At 35.8% G+C, this 17,026-nt stretch overlaps 2 protein-coding genes across 3 annotated transcripts in view; one reads left to right on the top strand and one right to left on the bottom strand.

Moving 5' to 3' along the window:
* The first annotated feature begins 662 nt into the window (after positions 1 to 662).
* Positions 663 to 5,378, top strand: fkbp14 (FKBP prolyl isomerase 14). The gene is made up of 4 exons (XM_048152319.1): positions 663 to 1,035; positions 2,856 to 3,007; positions 4,576 to 4,703; positions 4,788 to 5,378. The coding sequence occupies exons 1-4, from the start codon at positions 839 to 841 to the stop codon at positions 4,944 to 4,946; spliced, it is 636 nt and encodes a 211-aa protein (XP_048008276.1). The 5' UTR covers positions 663 to 838; the 3' UTR covers positions 4,947 to 5,378.
* A 5,713-nt stretch (positions 5,379 to 11,091) lies between these two features.
* Positions 11,092 to 17,026, bottom strand: part of chn2 (chimerin 2) — a 65,319-nt gene continuing 59,384 nt past the window's right edge. For both annotated transcript variants that reach the window (XM_048153204.1, XM_048153205.1), the window contains 5 exons: positions 16,460 to 16,633; positions 12,968 to 13,045; positions 12,561 to 12,698; positions 12,241 to 12,346; positions 11,092 to 11,815 (listed from right to left, as the gene is read on the bottom strand). In XM_048153204.1, the coding sequence (XP_048009161.1) occupies positions 11,644 to 11,815; positions 12,241 to 12,346; positions 12,561 to 12,698; positions 12,968 to 13,045; positions 16,460 to 16,633 (668 nt within the window). In that variant the 3' untranslated portion in view covers positions 11,092 to 11,643. The remainder of the gene's footprint in view (positions 11,816 to 12,240; positions 12,347 to 12,560; positions 12,699 to 12,967; positions 13,046 to 16,459; positions 16,634 to 17,026) is intronic.

The raw sequence follows: 17,026 nt of genomic DNA, 5'->3' as shown, positions 1-17,026 counted from the left end.
TGGATATCGCCTGCGCACGTGGGCGTGGTTGTACTGGGGCTACGCGTTTAAGGCGTGTCTTCAAAGAAAGCTGACCAATAATAATACAGTTAGGGTGGGAACGTTTGCATTGGAATCTGGGAGTGTGATCTGAAGTCCGTCTGATTTCAGCGAGTCGATTCTTTTGAACTGTTCGTTTCAGTGAATCTTTTACGCCATTTCGCTGACATCTCAACGTGGCATATTACATTCTCCAAATTAAACGGGAGTTTAGTTCACTTTAAAGCCGTTCAGCTTAGTTAATACAGCTCATATTTACACAAAAGGTAATAGTTTAGGGTTCGGGACAGCAAAGTACCCAATAAATGATGATTTTATATATATTAAGCTTACTTATATTTTTAATATTATTGTGGGATTCAATAATAGAAGGATATTAGTAAAATTTGAATACTTAAATGCTTTTTAAATGTGTTTTTTTGGTTGTAGGACAGCAGTTTGCACCAATTATGTAGAATATACATATAGTTTCATATATTTTAATATGTCATACACTCAGTTATAAACATTTCTGCTATTGACTAGATTTGACTGTGAACATTTTTCACTCCGTAGCTCGGAATTGTTCAGACAGGTTTGTGAACAGGTTCAAACAATTCATTGAAGAGAGTCGACTCAAAAGAATGATTCGTTAGCGATTCGGACGGACATCGCTAGTTTGGGAAAGACCCCTGCAGAAACTTTGCTTGCCACGTAGTCGAGGCTGCACAACTTGTAGTTTGTGAAGCTTTTCATGTTTTGTTGTGTATGAAACGTCAGCTGAACAGTTAGAGGTTGTTAAACTGGTCTTAATATTAAGATGATTCCAGAATTGTGGACATGCATTTTTTCTGCATTCTTCTTTTACGTGCATGGAGCAAAACTCCCGGAACCAGAGGTGAAAATAGAAGTTCTATACAAACCTTTCCTTTGCCATCGTAAATCCAAATACGGGGATATTCTTCTGGTTCACTACGATGGCTTTCTGGAGAGTAATGGCACAATGTTTCATTCCAGGTGACATCTAATGAACCATCTTCTGCATGTTCATAAACTTTAAATAGACTGTACACTGCAAGAACAGACTTCATTAACATAACCCTACTCTTTTGCAATGATAATTCATTAGTTAACTGTGAAAATGTGTTTGTTGTCGTTGAATACACAATATTAAAGCTTAAACAGGTTTGGTAGTTTGTTTCTAGCTGATCTAAGGTGAGCATTAGCTGGTCCAAAAACTGAACACCTGTAGCTGTTACCTGGTGTGTTGCTGGACCAAGATGGTCTGGTTTGGATCAGCTAATGACCAACTTAGACCAGATTGAAACCACCTATCATGTTCCAAAACACAGCTGCCAGATCAAGCATGTCAAGCATGTCTCTAGGGGTTTTCAAAGTGGGGTCCAGGGACCCCCATGGGGCCTCAAGGGAGTGCTAGGGGGTCTGTGGAAATATTTAGAGAAAAAATAAATAATAAAGATAATGGAGAATAAATAAGATACAGAGCAAAACAGAAACAACATATCTTATTCTTAATATTATTTGTTCTTGTTAAAGGGTTAGTTCACCCAAAAATGAAAATAATGTCATTTATTACTCACCCTCGTGTCGTTCCACACCCGTAAGACCTTCATTGACCTTCAGAACACAAATTAAGATATTTTAGTTGAAATCCGATGGCTCAGTGAGGCCTGCATAGGGAACAATGACATTTCCTTTCTCAAGATCTATAAAGGTACTAAAAACATATTTAAATCAGTTCATGTGAGTATAGTGGTTCAATATAAATTAGGGCTGCACGATATATCGCATGAGATTGTCACGCGCATTTCGTCAGTAAAGCCGGTTCCCTGATTACCGCTAAATCGCCATCACCTGCTTTCAAATGGAGCGGCATTTAATAGACAGAGCCGTAGATCACTGAAAAGCCACGCAATATCGCGTTCATTATCGAAGGCGATTCATCTGCGATATGAACGCGATATTTCGTGGCTTTTCAGTGATCTACGGTTCTGTCTATTAAATGCCGCTCCATTTGATAGCAGGTGATGGCGATTTAGCGGTAATCAGGGAACCGGCTTTACTGACGAAATGCGCGTGACAATCTCATGCGATATATCGTGCAGCCCTAATATTAATATTATAAAGCGACGAGAATATTTTTGGTATATATACTATCATATAGTGATGGCCGATTTCAAAACACTGCTTCAAGCTTCGGAGCATAATGAATCAAGATCGAATCAAGATTCGGAGCGCGTGTCAAACTGCCAAACTGATGAAATCACGTGACTTTGGCGCTCCGAACAGCTGATTCAACACGCTGATTCATTATGCTCCGAAGCATCTTGAAGCAGTGTTTTGAAATCGGCCATCACTATACGAGTCGTTATTTTGTTTTTTTTGGAGCACCAGAAATATTCTCGTCACTTTATAATATTAATATTGAACCACTGTACTCAAATGAACTGATTTAAATATGTTTTTAGTACATTAATGGATCTTGAGAGAGGAAATGTCATTGCTGGCTATGGAGGCCTCACTGAGCCATCGGATTTCAATTAAAATATTTTAATTTGTGTTCCGAAGATGAATGAAGGTCTTACGGGTGTGGAACGACATGAGGGTGAGTAATAAATGACAGAATTTTCATTTTTGGGTGAACTAACACTTTAATTGTTCTTGGCCTTTATATAAGAAACTAGATGCCTTTCAAATTTTAAGATGGGGATTCCTTGCATGTGGATGATCATATTTTGGGGGGTCCATGGCATCTAAATGATTGAAACCCCCTGCTCTAGCGTTTAATATTAATGCACATGTCTTGTAATCGGCAGCCGTCATCACGGAGACAAAAACCCTGTCTGGTTCACATTGGGGATCCGTGAGGCGATCAAGGGTTGGGACAAGGGTCTTCAAGGCATGTGTGTGGGGGAGAAGAGGAAACTGACCATCCCTCCATCTCTTGCATATGGCAAAGAGGGCAAAGGTGTGCTAGCAAGACACATATTCATAAAGCATTATTTGAGGAACTTTGGTTTCTTCCACATTCTGATATTGAACTTGTCGTTGACGTTGCATTAAAGGGATAGTTCAGCCAAAAATGAAATTTCTGTCATCATTTACTCACCCTCAAGTTGTTCTAAACCTGTATGAGTTCTGTTGAAAACAAAAGAAGATATTTTGAAGAATGTGGGTAACCAAATAGTTGAAAGTCCCCATTGACTTCCATAGTATGAAATATAAATACCATGGAAGTCAATAGGGACCAGAAACTGTTTGCTTACCAACATTCTTCAAAATATCTTTTTTTAAGAAACTCATACAGGTTTAAAACAACTTGAGGGTGAGTAAATGGTGACAGAAATTTAATTTTAAGGATGAACTATCTCTTTAAGTCTGTCTAAGATACCCTTTATTTACATGACAACTATGTACTAAAAATTGGGAAAAAAATTCCTTCGCATCTTTCACGTACAGATGACAATATTGTTAAAACCATCCCCATTCGCACCGATCCGCTAAAATGAATAAAAACGCTGTATTATGCATGCCAGGCCAGTAGTTGGCGATGTCACTTTGTATAGAAATCAACGCTATCTCACGACCAATTCGTACGTATTTTATGAGGTGGCTAATTTGTACGAATTCGTACAACCATAGCAATTCATACTATTTGTCTAAACCCCAGTGATGGCAAGGTTTAGGGGCGGGGTTAAGGGTATGATTTCATACGAATTTGACAACTCGTAAAATATGTATGATTTAGCAAACAAAGTACAAATTCGTACAACCTCACTCGTACAAATTCGTACGATTTGTCTCGACCCCAGTGACGGATAGGTTTAGGGGCGGGGTTAGGGGTATGATTTCATACGAATTTGACAATTCATAAAATAAGTATGATTTAGCAAAAAAAGTACAAATTCGTACGATTTGTCTCGACCCCAGTGACGGATAGGTTTAGGGGCGGGGTTAGGGGTATGATTTCATACGAATTTGACAACTCATAAAATAAGTATGATTTAGCAAAAAAAGTACAAATTCGTACGATTTGTCTCGACCCCAGTGACGGCTAGGTTTAGGGGCGGGGTTAGGGGTATGATTTCATACGAATTTGACAACTCATAAAATATGTACGATTTAGCAAAAATAGTACAAATTCGTACGAGTGAGGTTGTATGAATTCATACGAATTAGCCACCTCACAAAATACGTACGAATTGCCGTGAGATCGGGTTGATAGAAACACTACGTGCCTATAGACTCAACATGTAATACACATACACATGACGTCACCATTTTCACAAATTCCATTTTTATAGTTTACATGGATGCGATAACGTTATCATTTTCAAAAACTTGCACTTTAAAATCCGGTTTTCAAAAGTTAGTGTATTCAGGCCCCCAAAACACTGTTGTCATGTCAACGAACGGCCAAAACTCATAGAAAGTTTTCTATTTTTACAGTGTCATGAAAACGGACCCTAAACATCCTATAAAAATACAGATTACAGATCCACTTATCTATTTTCAATGGTTATGCTCTGTTCTCAGGTAAAATCCCTCCAGAGAGCACTCTGATTTTTGACATTGAGATCATAGAGATCCGAAATGGGCCCAGGTCACACGAGTCCTTTCAGGAAATGGACCTCAATGATGACTGGAAACTTTCCAAATCAGAGGTTTGATCACAACTGCGTGTCAAAAAGCATGAGTTTCATCATAGTAATTTATTTGTGTTATTCCTAAACACCTTTCTATTTCAGGTCAAAGAATACTTGCGCAAAGAGTTTGAAAGACACGGATACGCCGCCAATGACACCCATCATGAAGTGATGGTTGAGGACATCTTCCAAAAAGAAGATGAAGACAATGATGGATATATATCAGCCCGGGAGTTCACTTACAAACATGATGAACTATAAATACACACTCCTGCAAAACCACAGCAATGTTTACCTTCAGAAGATTCCAATATTTACCTTCAGAGATTTGCAGGTTGTCGGTATCATTTCACATCATGTGACAGTAGATATAAACAGGTTTTCTGTTATCTACAGGTCATGTATGCAATTCATTTTTTTTTTTTTTTTTAAATATACACTCAGGTGTTATAAAGTATATTTGAGCTGAAGATTGTAGGTCTTATTCAATGTCATGATGTTAAATTCTGCTCAAAGAGAATGTTTTGTCCCTAAAGTGCCTGTTGAACATTTCCGTGCTGATTTTTTAATGGTATGTGAGTGTGTTACTTAGAGCCAAATGAATTATGCAGTATTGTTTACAGTATTTCGAGGATCTTAAAGTTACTTTGTCAGGAGTTGCCTGTAAGTATTTCTTATAAAGTGTAAAATATATCAGTCTTGTGTGGTTCTTCACTGTTGACATTGTAGTTTTATACACCATCACTAGAGGGAGCTCTTCTCTTAGCCTGTTCATGACACAAATGACTTGGTATTATATGCCAATCAAATAATTGTGTGAATTTCTTTGACTGATTGTCTGCAATAGCTCAGTCATATGATAGATATAGATAGAAACATACACTGTAGTGTTTAATAATGAACAAAGGGACAGAAAAAAAACTCTGAGACACTTAGTTAAAATGCAGTCAAGTGGCCTTTCATTGACAGATGGCATAGTCATCATCACACACTTACATAATGCAGATGACTAGTTTGTGATGTGCATTATAATTTGCATACAGCATTTACTCAGAGCCAAGTTTAGCAACATTCCATTCTTTTACTACGGCATTACACAGTTACATAAACTTTTGCAACATTGGTTACATTTACAATTTGTGTGTTTATGTGTACCCAGTTTGCTCCAATGGCTCTGTCTCAAATCATTTTGGATAAAACCATCTGTTAAACTGACATTGATATTTACTCTTTACTAAATATAAATTTGAACAAGCTTGATATTTAAATAATCATATAAAAACTCCTTTTTAATGCATGCTGGGTAGCCTATATGGTTCTGATACAATTGTTATTTATATTGCTATTGTAATGTAAATTAATGTATTAGGCTATCATTTCTGAAATATTGTTCTACCAAATACTTCTTAGGAATGAGAGAGCTTCAATGAATAACAAACCTGGCAAACATTCAAGTCTATGCACAACATGGACATATGAAACCCGACTTGGTCTTTTTTTCGAAATAAAGTGGTTAAGATACTAATAACTTCACAAACGTGCAATATTCAGTAGGCTAATGTAAATCAAACTAATTTCCCCTCGACAATCAGAAAAACAACTAGCCTACATATCAGGGTAAAATTCTACATCATATCTACTGCATTTCCTTCATTTACGGTAAAACACTTTTCTTTTAAAAATCCCTTTTAAAAATAAATAAGAGACTTCTTTAAAAAAAAAAAAAAATGCGAACAGCCAAACAATAAATACTTGCGCCTACAGAGTAAATGTCTTTCTTTTTGTACTGAATAATTCATCAATTTATATGAAGCGTTCAGCGTCTCTAAGAACCACCAGCAGAAAAACTAAATATCCCAGATACTGCACACTGCAGAGTAACAGGTGTCATTGTCAGTCACTAAAACTGAAGTCAATGGCTCCAGCAAATGTTTTCTTCATAACATCCTCTCTACATTGCAAGCGAACGACACAACGCGACAAAATAACAACGCTCTAGCCGCGTCGCTCAAGTAAACAAGAGCTTTGACATCTCAAGACTCCATTCACAAATTCCAGAAGACGCGTTGCGCGCTTGCAGTGTAAACAGCTTCAATATAACCAGGTGGTTCATTTGTTTGCGTAAAAACCGCATAAATGGGTTAGCTATGCTAAGCTACTTCGCGACAGCAATGTTTTTGTCATAAAAGTTGTTCTCGGGCATGGTGACCCGCACTCTTCGTTTCTCCTTGAAACGGCCAGACCGTGAAACTGTCCAGTTTCTCCGGCACGTGTTTTCGTTGAAGGAGGGCTCCAGATGAGAGTCGTCGTACGTCTCGTCGCTGATCAGATTGTTGTTTCTGCTCTCGCTGCCTGTTTGTTTCGCTGACGTCTTGTCCGAATTTCCAAATTCCTGTTGGGCTTCTTTGAAATTGTTCTTGTTTCTTCCAGTTAAGTTTTTCCACCAGGAGTATCTGTCTGCCATTCTTTCTAATTCTTCAATTCACACTGAAATGCATATTATTATATTATTAACGTTTATAAAACTTAAAATTATATATATATTCTGTATCATCCTTCAGAAACACTCACCTCAGCAGCCGGTGTGTTATTGTCAGTCAGACATCCAGCAGTACAATCTTGTGGCTTTCCTTTGTCTATATCCAAACCCACAACATCAAATAATGCTGCATCTCTCTGTCTAAACTATAATAAGTGATGCATTTTTTCATTTATACTTCACCTGCTGCTACACACCCTCTTTCCCCTCTCTCATTGGTCTGTTGAGCTCCTCCAGCTGCCCTCGGGAAGCTGGTTTCAGGTTCTCTCTTCACCTGTGATTCGGTGAAAAAGTCACTTTGGGGCATATACCGTCTTAGCTGCCGTTCACACCCCTGAATTTTGAATAAGAAACCGAGCCTAGAGAAAACCAACGCCTAAAGAGAGCTGACCAAGCACTAATTACAGCAACATATTTCACATACTGCAAATGTGAGGTGTTGCAACTTCAAATAATAACACAAAAACTAGAAGTTCATTTCGACTGTCAGTTCATTTTGAAGTCCAAAAACCAAGGTCTTCACAGATTTAAAAGTAACCAGATTTACATAATTTAATAAATCAGCATTTGATAAATTACAATCATAATTACAATCATTCTTCACAGAAAATATCTTCAAAAAAATTGTAGAAAGGTCTTATATCAAATAAACTATTTGAAGGAAGTCAAACCAAGGTGACGGTACCGTTTCTCAATATTTTTTTTTCGAGGTGAACTGATCTGGCATCGGGAGACTAAGATGAACACAATACACACAATTTTGTTTAGAGTAATTCTTGAAATGGGAATCAAGTCCAAGGAGGAAGGAACAAGCACTAAATAAATGCTCACAGAACCATTTTTTCCAGTCACAGAATGATCCATCCATTGTTGTTAGGGTGAACAAAAAACAATTTGAAGGCATGGGATAAACACGGCATTATTAACACTGGATGAACAAAAAAATAACTATTTACACTCCATGTAAAATTAAAAAGTGCTTTACACATGATCTTAATTGTCTTGCCATTATAGCATATATTATACATTTACCAACCTCATGACCCAAAAATATATATATTTTTTTAAATTCATACTTGACGCAATTTGTCAATTTTACAATGCTAATTGACCTTAGATTCAAACGCATTGAGGTCAATTCATCATACTTGTTTGGCATCAGAGAAAATAATTTGATTTAAACAAAATGCCCATCAGTAATAATTCACTCAGTGTTCAGCATGAATGTTGAATACACAATGTCACTCCATGCTTAACAGCATTTGTTTGATATGGAAGCTTGTTTCTGCCATGGAATAAATAAAAAAAAAAGGTAATTGCAACTTTTTGCTGACTTTTTTCTCAGAATTGTTTATATCTCGCTTTTCAGACATTATAACTTGCAATTTGCTTGTTTTTGTGAGATAGTCAGCATTGTGAGATATAAACATTGTGAGATATAAACTGCAATTGCCTTTTTTTTTTTCATTTTTATTCCGTGGCGGAAACAAGCTTCCATATCAACTAATTGCGACTTTTATCTCACAATTCTGATTATTTTTTCTTGCAGTGGCAAATTTATATCTCACAATTCTGAATTTTGTTCTCGCAATTCTGAGTTTTCTCAGAATTGTGAGTTTATATATCCCAATTCAGACTTTATAACTTGCAATTTGTTAGTTTAACAAGAAAAAAAGGTCAAAATTGTGAGAAACTCACAATTACGAGTAAAAAGTCAGAATTGAGTTTTTTTTTAGAATCTGAAAAAGTCAGAATTGCCTTTTTTAATTGTGAGTTTCACAATTCTGACTTTATTTCTTGCAATTCCGAGTTTCTAACTCATAACTCTGACCTTTTTTCAGAATTGTGATATATAAACTCAGAATTGCGAGAAAACAGATAAAAACTTGCAATTAAAAAGATAATTGTGACGTTTTATCTCACAATTCTTAATTTTGTTCTCGCAATTCTGAGTTTTCTCAGAATTGTGAGTTTATATATCCCAATTCAGACTTTATAACTTGCAATTTGTTAGTTTAACAAGAAAAAAAGGTCAAAATTGTGAGAAACTCACAATTACAAGAAAAAAGTCAGAATTGAGTTTTTTTTAGAATCTGAAAAAGTCAGAATTGCCTTTTTTAATTGTGAGTTTCACAATTCTGACTTTATTTCTTGCAATTCCGAGTTTCTAACTCATAACTCTGACCTTTTTTTCAGAATTGTGATATATAAACTCAGAATTGCGAGAAAACAGATAAAAACTTGCAATTAAAAAGATAATTGTGACGTTTTATCTCACAATTCTGAATTTTGTTCTCGCAATTCTGAGTTTTCTCAGAATTGTGAGTTTATATATCCCAATTCAGACTTTATAACTTGCAATTTGTTAGTTTAACAAGAAAAAAAGTTAAAAATTGTGAGAAACTCACAATTACGAGTAAAAAGTCAGAATTGAGTTTTTTTTTAGAATCTGAAAAAGTCAGAATTGCCTTTTTTAATTGTGAGTTTCACAATTCTGACTTTATTTCTTGTAATTCCGAGTTTCTAACTCATAACTCTGACCTTTTTTTCAGAATTGTGATATATAAACTCAGAATTGCGAGAAAACAGATAAAAACTTGCAATTAAAAAGATAATTGTGACGTTTTATCACACAATTCTGAATTTTGTTCTCACAATTCTGAGTTTTCTCAGAATTGTGAGTTTATATATCCCAATTCAGACTTTATAACTTGCAATTTGTTAGTTTAACAAGAAAAAAAAGGTCAAAATTGTGAGAAACTCACAATTACGAGAAAAAAGTCAGAATTGAGGTTTTTTTTAGAATCAGAAAGTCAGAATTGCCTTTTTTAATTGTGAGTTTCACAATTCTGACTTTATTTCTTGTAATTCCGAGTTTCTAACGCATAACTCTGACCTTTTTTCAGAATTGTGATATATAAACTCAGAATTGTGAGAAAACAGATAAAAACTTGCAATTAAAAAGATAATTGTGACGTTTTATCTCACAATTCTGAATTTTGTTCTCGCAATTCTGAGTTTTCTCAGAATTGTGAGTTTATATATCCCAATTCAGACTTTATAACTTGCAATTTGTTAGTTTAACAAGAAAAAAAGTTAAAAATTGTGAGAAACTCACAATTACGAGTAAAAAGTCAGAATTGAGTTTTTTTTTAGAATATGAAAAAGTCAGAATTGCCTTTTTTAATTGTGAGTTTCACAATTCTGACTTTATTTCTTGTAATTCCGAGTTTCTAACTCATAACTCTGACCTTTTTTTCAGAATTGTGATATATAAACTCAGAATTGCGAGAAAACAGATAAAAACTTGCAATTAAAAAGATAATTGTGACGTTTTATCACACAATTCTGAATTTTGTTCTCACAATTCTGAGTTTTCTCAGAATTGTGAGTTTATATATCCCAATTCAGACTTTATAACTTGCAATTTGTTAGTTTAACAAGAAAAAAAGTTAAAAATTGTGAGAAACTCACAATTACGAGTAAAAAGTCAGAATTGAGTTTTTTTTTAGAATCTGAAAAAGTCAGAATTGCCTTTTTTAATTGTGAGTTTCACAATTCTGACTTTATTTCTTGTAATTCCGAGTTTCTAACTCATAACTCTGACCTTTTTTTCAGAATTGTGATATATAAACTCAGAATTGCGAGAAAACAGATAAAAACTTGCAATTAAAAAGATAATTGTGACGTTTTATCACACAATTCTGAATTTTGTTCTCACAATTCTGAGTTTTCTCAGAATTGTGAGTTTATATATCCCAATTCAGACTTTATAACTTGCAATTTGTTAGTTTAACAAGAAAAAAAAGGTCAAAATTGTGAGAAACTCACAATTACGAGAAAAAAGTCAGAATTGAGGTTTTTTTTTAGAATCAGAAAGTCAGAATTGCCTTTTTTAATTGTGAGTTTCACAATTCTGACTTTATTTCTTGTAATTCCGAGTTTCTAACGCATAACTCTGACCTTTTTTCAGAATTGTGATATATAAACTCAGAATTGTGAGAAAACAGATAAAAACTTGCAATTAAAAAGATAATTGGGACGTTTTATCTCACAATTCAGACCTTTTTCTCATAATTGTGAGTTTATACCTCGCAATTCTATTTTTCACAGAACTGCATGTTTTTGTTTCACAATTCAACTTTATAACTTTTTCAGTTTAAGTTTATCTTTCAAAATTCTGAAGGAAAAAAGTCAGAATTGTGAGATAAAAGTCGCAATTGCCTTTTTTAAAAGTTTTTATTCCGTAACAGAAACAATCTTCCATAGTTTGGGGGTTTGAAACACATTGAGTGAAATGTGCAATTAGGTCCAAATTTTATATAATGAGGAAACAATATCTTTGAAACGTGTGGCAGGCCGCTTTTTAAAATGTACAAGCTCTTTAAAGTCTTTAAAAGATGTCTTCATTTCAGCTGTTTAAAACAAGATGTCCTCATGCTCTATCAGGAGCTGAACAATCATTTTCTGGTATCTCATATCATTGAGAGTGGTGAGCGTGTTCTGGTCCGGAGGCCTCATGAGCGTCGGGCCGAAAACGATTCCTAGGTTCTCCGAGTTCATATAATTGTCCTTCTCGTACATGGTGACCCTGATTAAGAGAGAAAAGACGTGGAAAAAACACCTCAGACTATACAATTTTGATAATAAACATGCAGCTAAGTAACTGATATACTTTCCATGGATGGGGAAATGTGGCAAAGCTGGCTTGACAAGTTCGAGCTAAAGCACAAATCCTCAAGGATTATTGTAAAGGTTTTCTAGTTCCTGAAGTGCACTAAGCTAAAGTGCCATATTGGGTTCCCTGTTTCCTTCTAATCACTCTTAGAAGTTTTATATTGCAGGGTGACAGGAAGTAAACTCACTCTATAAAGCTGTAGGTAAAACGCTTAAATGCAACAAAAACCTGAACACCCACCGGCTCAATGTGATGCAGAGTCATGAAATAAACTATGGGGACCGGTTCCTTAGGGAGCAGTAAATGTGCCTGGAAATTCAATACATTTGTGGTTTTACCTCTTCAGGTGTGTCATCAGGTACCGCAGGGTCTCATAGTGGGCTGGAGGAAGTTGGAGGAGACCATCATGAACTCCCTCGAGTCTGGAGTCTGGGTCTGTTATTTCTGATCAGGAAAATGTTTGGAAAAATACTGTTCAGAATTCCTCAAAGTCAGATTTTATGCTAAAACTGCCACTGGTTCACTTAATTTATTGATTTTTAAGCACATACAATGGGTATTTTTGTATTAGGTAAGATTTTTTATGTCAAATCAAATCACAGATTACAAGAGAAAGTTCCTGGTTCAATGTCAGTGAATGTGTTCTGTAGTCTCTTACTGGCTGCCTGTATGAATTTGGAGTAGACGTCATATGTGATAACTGGAATGGGCAGATCTCGCAAATAAAGCTTCAGAGCTCCGGCGATTATATTGATGTCTGGGTAGATATTGGCACTGATGTCCGCTTTCTCACCATCTGTGGAGGGGAATCAGTTATTTGTTATGAATAACAGATGAATCACTATACTGTACAAAGAATACATTGTTTTGACTGGAAAAGCCTGGCTTTTTCCATCCAGGTTGAATGTTGGTAGAATAACAGTGACATAAATGAGTGCGAGTTCATTCAAGCATGTAAACAAATGCGAAGAGACCTAATATTTGTTCAACACCTACAATCCACATGATTATATCAGGCTTAATGCACTAATAATGTGAAGATAAAAGAGTTATTCTACTACACACCTCTATCGAAGGCCAGCCGGACATCTTCTATGTGTTCTGTGAAGCCTGACACTCTGTAGAGACCCTCTGATTTCAAACCTGAAAGAAGCAGAAGCAACACATATTTATTTAACCATCCAGACAGTGGTTTTGGAGGCGGAAGTGTCAACTAGTATTGATCAAACTAAGGCTGCAACCAACCACTAATCAGATAATCGATTAATCTGTCGATCATTTCTTCAATAAATTGGATATTTTAGTTTATCTAGCATCTATTCAGCTGTGTGTACAGGAACGCCATCCCTCACTCACTTATTATGGAAAATTTATATGTGGAACATTCGCTTTGAGATTCTTCAAAAAAGATAGACTCATTCAATATTTTGGCTAAATTTGAAAGTCTCAACCAGAAGCAAGCTTGATGATACATTCATAAAGGTAAAAGATCCTTATTATCATACACAGTTCAACGAAGAAACTTTAACATCCATGAAACCTTTCCATTGCACAAAATGTTCTTTATAGGGGAAAAAGTTCTTTAGATTATTAAAATCTTCTTCACACATTGAACTATTCATTGAAAGGAACCCAACATGGTTCTTCTATGGCATCACTGTAGAGACACCCTTTTGGAACCTTTATTTTTAAGTGAATATCCTCTGATAATGATAAAATAATTGTACAGAAGAAGAAAATATTTTTTTTCCCCTTTCTGCCATGTTTCCTGGCCAAAAATAATGATACTCTATTTGCATATGAAGACTTTTATCAAGCTTGTATGTTTATGTTCAGTTATTTCACTTTAATGGCAATGCAAATTACCTTTTAATTGCCATTAAAGTGAAATTACTGAACCTAAACACACGAGCTTGATAACAAATGCTCATTTTAGAAGAAAATTTCAAATGGCACTTAGAGGCTTTTGCATCTGAAGTCTTCATATCCATTTAAATAGTTTGCAAATAACTGTTTAAACGATCCATAACCAAACTTTTGATGCCAATGACCCCCAAATATAATCTTCATGGGCCAGTTGTTCAAAAAGTTTAATCTGGATCAGAATGATCTGGATTTGGAAATCCCATGTTTTGCTATCCAGGATCAGGTAATCCATCTTACTTTTGTGCTGGTTTTTCAAAGAAAAAGTGGATTGGATCACCATGATCCAGATACACACTTTTCCAGATCTGGATTACCAGTGCTCTACGGAGCCCCTAAAGGGACATGATGATAGAGAGAATATGGGTTTTGAATTAAATATAATATTTTTGTTGAATATTTACATCTGTTTGGGGATTGTTTTATGGCACCAAAATCTTTTTTACTTTACAGTAGGTTACCGAAAGGCTAAATATGTAGGTTATTGTCTACTTCTAATTTATTTAACAATTAAACTAATCAAGAGCAAAATAAAAAAATGTGTATGTATCTTACATGATATAAATGTTGTATTTTTTGACCAGTTTTAAAGTTTTACTACATTTTCCTCCTGGAATCCACCTTGAAATCCTACCCCCTGTTGGGATCAGGATAATCCTGTTTTTTTGGATCAAAGTTATCCAAATCCTACTGACAAGTTTTGAACAACACAAAACGGAAGGTTTGATCCAGATTAAAACTAGGATTGGATTCTGTGATCTAATCTGATTTCAGAATCCCCTTTTCCTTTTGAACAACCCATTTTCAAGATTTGATCCAATCCAATGGCCGAAATCCGATCAGATTACTTTTGAACAACTGGCCCCATAAAATACTAAAGCATGAAATCCCATTTATACTGTGCATGTATAAAAGAGTAAGTATGATTAAAAACAATATTTTGTATGCAAAATTAAGTTGGTTTTTATACTGTCATTATATTAGGCAAAACAAATTATTAATATATTACCTAAATGTATTGATTCAAATAACATATTATTAAAACGTATTAATTTCCTATAAAGTTTTTATTTCATTTTTTTTTTCTAGTGCTGTTTTTAAAACTAGGGCTGTCAAAAGATAAATAACGTCTAATGTAATTAACTTAATTCTCAAAGAATGCTGAAGACTTCACCCAATAAGTCAAAATGTGAAGAATGTTCGCTTCTCTTTCTGTTGTTTTAAGTCAGACATCTAAGGATTCTTCTTTTTGCATATCTTAATACATATGACAGGGAGACAGTGATTAAGTGCCTTGCTGAAGGCCACAGGTGCTAGAGAAGGTCTAAGCCTGGGATCTCCATATTGAAATGTTCTAACCATTAATAGCACACTTTAGGCCCTGTTTACACCAGGTATTAAGAAGCGTTTTCATCAATCGGACCACAAGTAGATGATGCAAAATACAGGTGTAAACGGGGTCTAAAAGATTTTGAGCTTGCCCACTTTCGACCACTTTAAGAGGTAGTCGAAAACGCATTCAACTGGATTGCTGTCGTATGCATTTTGAATGCGTTAAAACAGCCAAGATTGCCTACTCGACAAATACTGACATAATGCGTAAACATTACGGGAAGCACGCTAACCAACTTTGGTTTGGTTTAAAGACGAAAAATGTACCAAGCACAATGTTCTCTCACCACTCCTGATTTTTAACACACACTCACAGCGTTCGGCATGGTCGGCCGCTATCAGATCAGAAACAAAAGCTGCATCTCTTCTTGCATTATTATCTTTTTGCATTATTTCATCCATTAAATCGAAAAAAGCCCACACTTTTACCTTCCATAAACCCTCCCCCCTTGAAGAAATCAGAGCAGAAGTGGTCAAAAGTGGATAAAAGAAACCAGGGCTTGACATTAACTTTTTTTGCTCACCAGCCACTGTGGCTAGTGGTTTTCCAAAGTTATTAGCCACTTAGCATTTTCACTGGCCACAATTTTGACATTGATACCAAGGGGGAAAACTGCCATATAGATATTTTTAATATTATCTGGCAGCAGGTAAATTAGGCTGCTGTCATTTTAAGACCTGACACACGGGTTCATTATACTGACTGTGTTTATGTGAATACTCACCAAGACCGGCATTTTGACATTATTTTATGTGTATTTGACAGTTTAAGAGCTATAAGCAGTCAAAAACAACTTAATTTAGTACTGAGAGGTGAATTTATGTGTGCAAAATCTGCGGCAATGAGTAAAATTATGCGCAATACGCCCAATCCCACGATGAAATTCAAGCCCTGTATCTATTCTGTGGAAAACGTGAAAAACGTTTCAGTAAATTATGTATATATATAAAAAAAAAAAATCAGTATTTTTGACAACACTACATTGCATTTATTATTTCAGATGCCTTTTTAAAAATGTCTATATTTCATATAAAATTAAACCCGCCATAATGGCAAGTAGGATTGACTGTTACACGCCACTGCTGAAATTCACCCGCATTTGGCAGTTCATGTGGTGTTCATGTCAAGCCCTGAAAGAGACATATTAAAACACCAGGTCCCTCCCTCATTTACTTGTGATCTGGTCAACCAAAACGCTTCTTAATAGCAGGTGTAAACAGGGCCTTACAAGCAATCAGTACCTCTGTGCTCGATCTCTTTGATACACATGTCCAGAACCATCGGCCGTGGCGTGTTGTGGGCTTTGACCAGCGTGGTTAGATCACAACTGAAGACCTTCTTGATCCTGCGCAGGTCCGGCTGACAGTCGCTGGGCACTAGTTTGGAGCACTGTTTGTGCACGTTCAGCCCACAGTCTGCAAGAGCAACAAGTCAAAAGGTTAGAAGACCATGACCCTGTTGTCTCCAAAGAGACAAAGACAGACGCCAAGAGTCTGGAGAGCCAAAGCGAGTGCGTGTGTGTGACCGAGAGTATATCTTCAGGGGCAAAGTATACGTGCAGAGACAGGTGAGTGTCAGGCAAGCTGGGTGGTACAGTGTGACAATATCTGTCACATGCTGCCGCGTGTTAGTGGCTCTGTCAATCAGAGAACATAACCTTAAGTGACTCTGGGAGAGTTTGCCAGCGGGCCTACATACATGCACGTATGTGTATATCAGGGTCCTCTTGTCACATACGTGACGAACACCTGCTAAACTGAAAAACAATTCTTCTGCTCTTGTATCCGAATAACCTGAGTCAAGACTGA

This window comes from Megalobrama amblycephala, linkage group LG13 (genome assembly GCF_018812025.1).
Source record: "Megalobrama amblycephala isolate DHTTF-2021 linkage group LG13, ASM1881202v1, whole genome shotgun sequence".
Classification (NCBI taxonomy): Eukaryota; Metazoa; Chordata; class Actinopteri; order Cypriniformes; family Xenocyprididae; genus Megalobrama; species Megalobrama amblycephala.
Note: the sequence above shows the minus strand (reverse complement) of the source record. Positions and strands in the feature narration are given on the sequence as shown.

Excerpts from the sequence above, each read along its gene's own strand:
- fkbp14 (XM_048152319.1), top strand. The coding sequence starts at position 839 with ATGATTCCAGAATTGTGGACATGCATTTTTTCTGCATTCTTCTTTTAC. Across the intron at positions 3,008-4,575 it reads ATATGGCAAAGAGGGCAAAG|GTAAAATCCCTCCAGAGAGC; the intron begins GTGTGCTAGCAA and ends CTCTGTTCTCAG. Across the intron at positions 4,704-4,787 it reads GGAAACTTTCCAAATCAGAG|GTCAAAGAATACTTGCGCAA; the intron begins GTTTGATCACAA and ends TTTCTATTTCAG.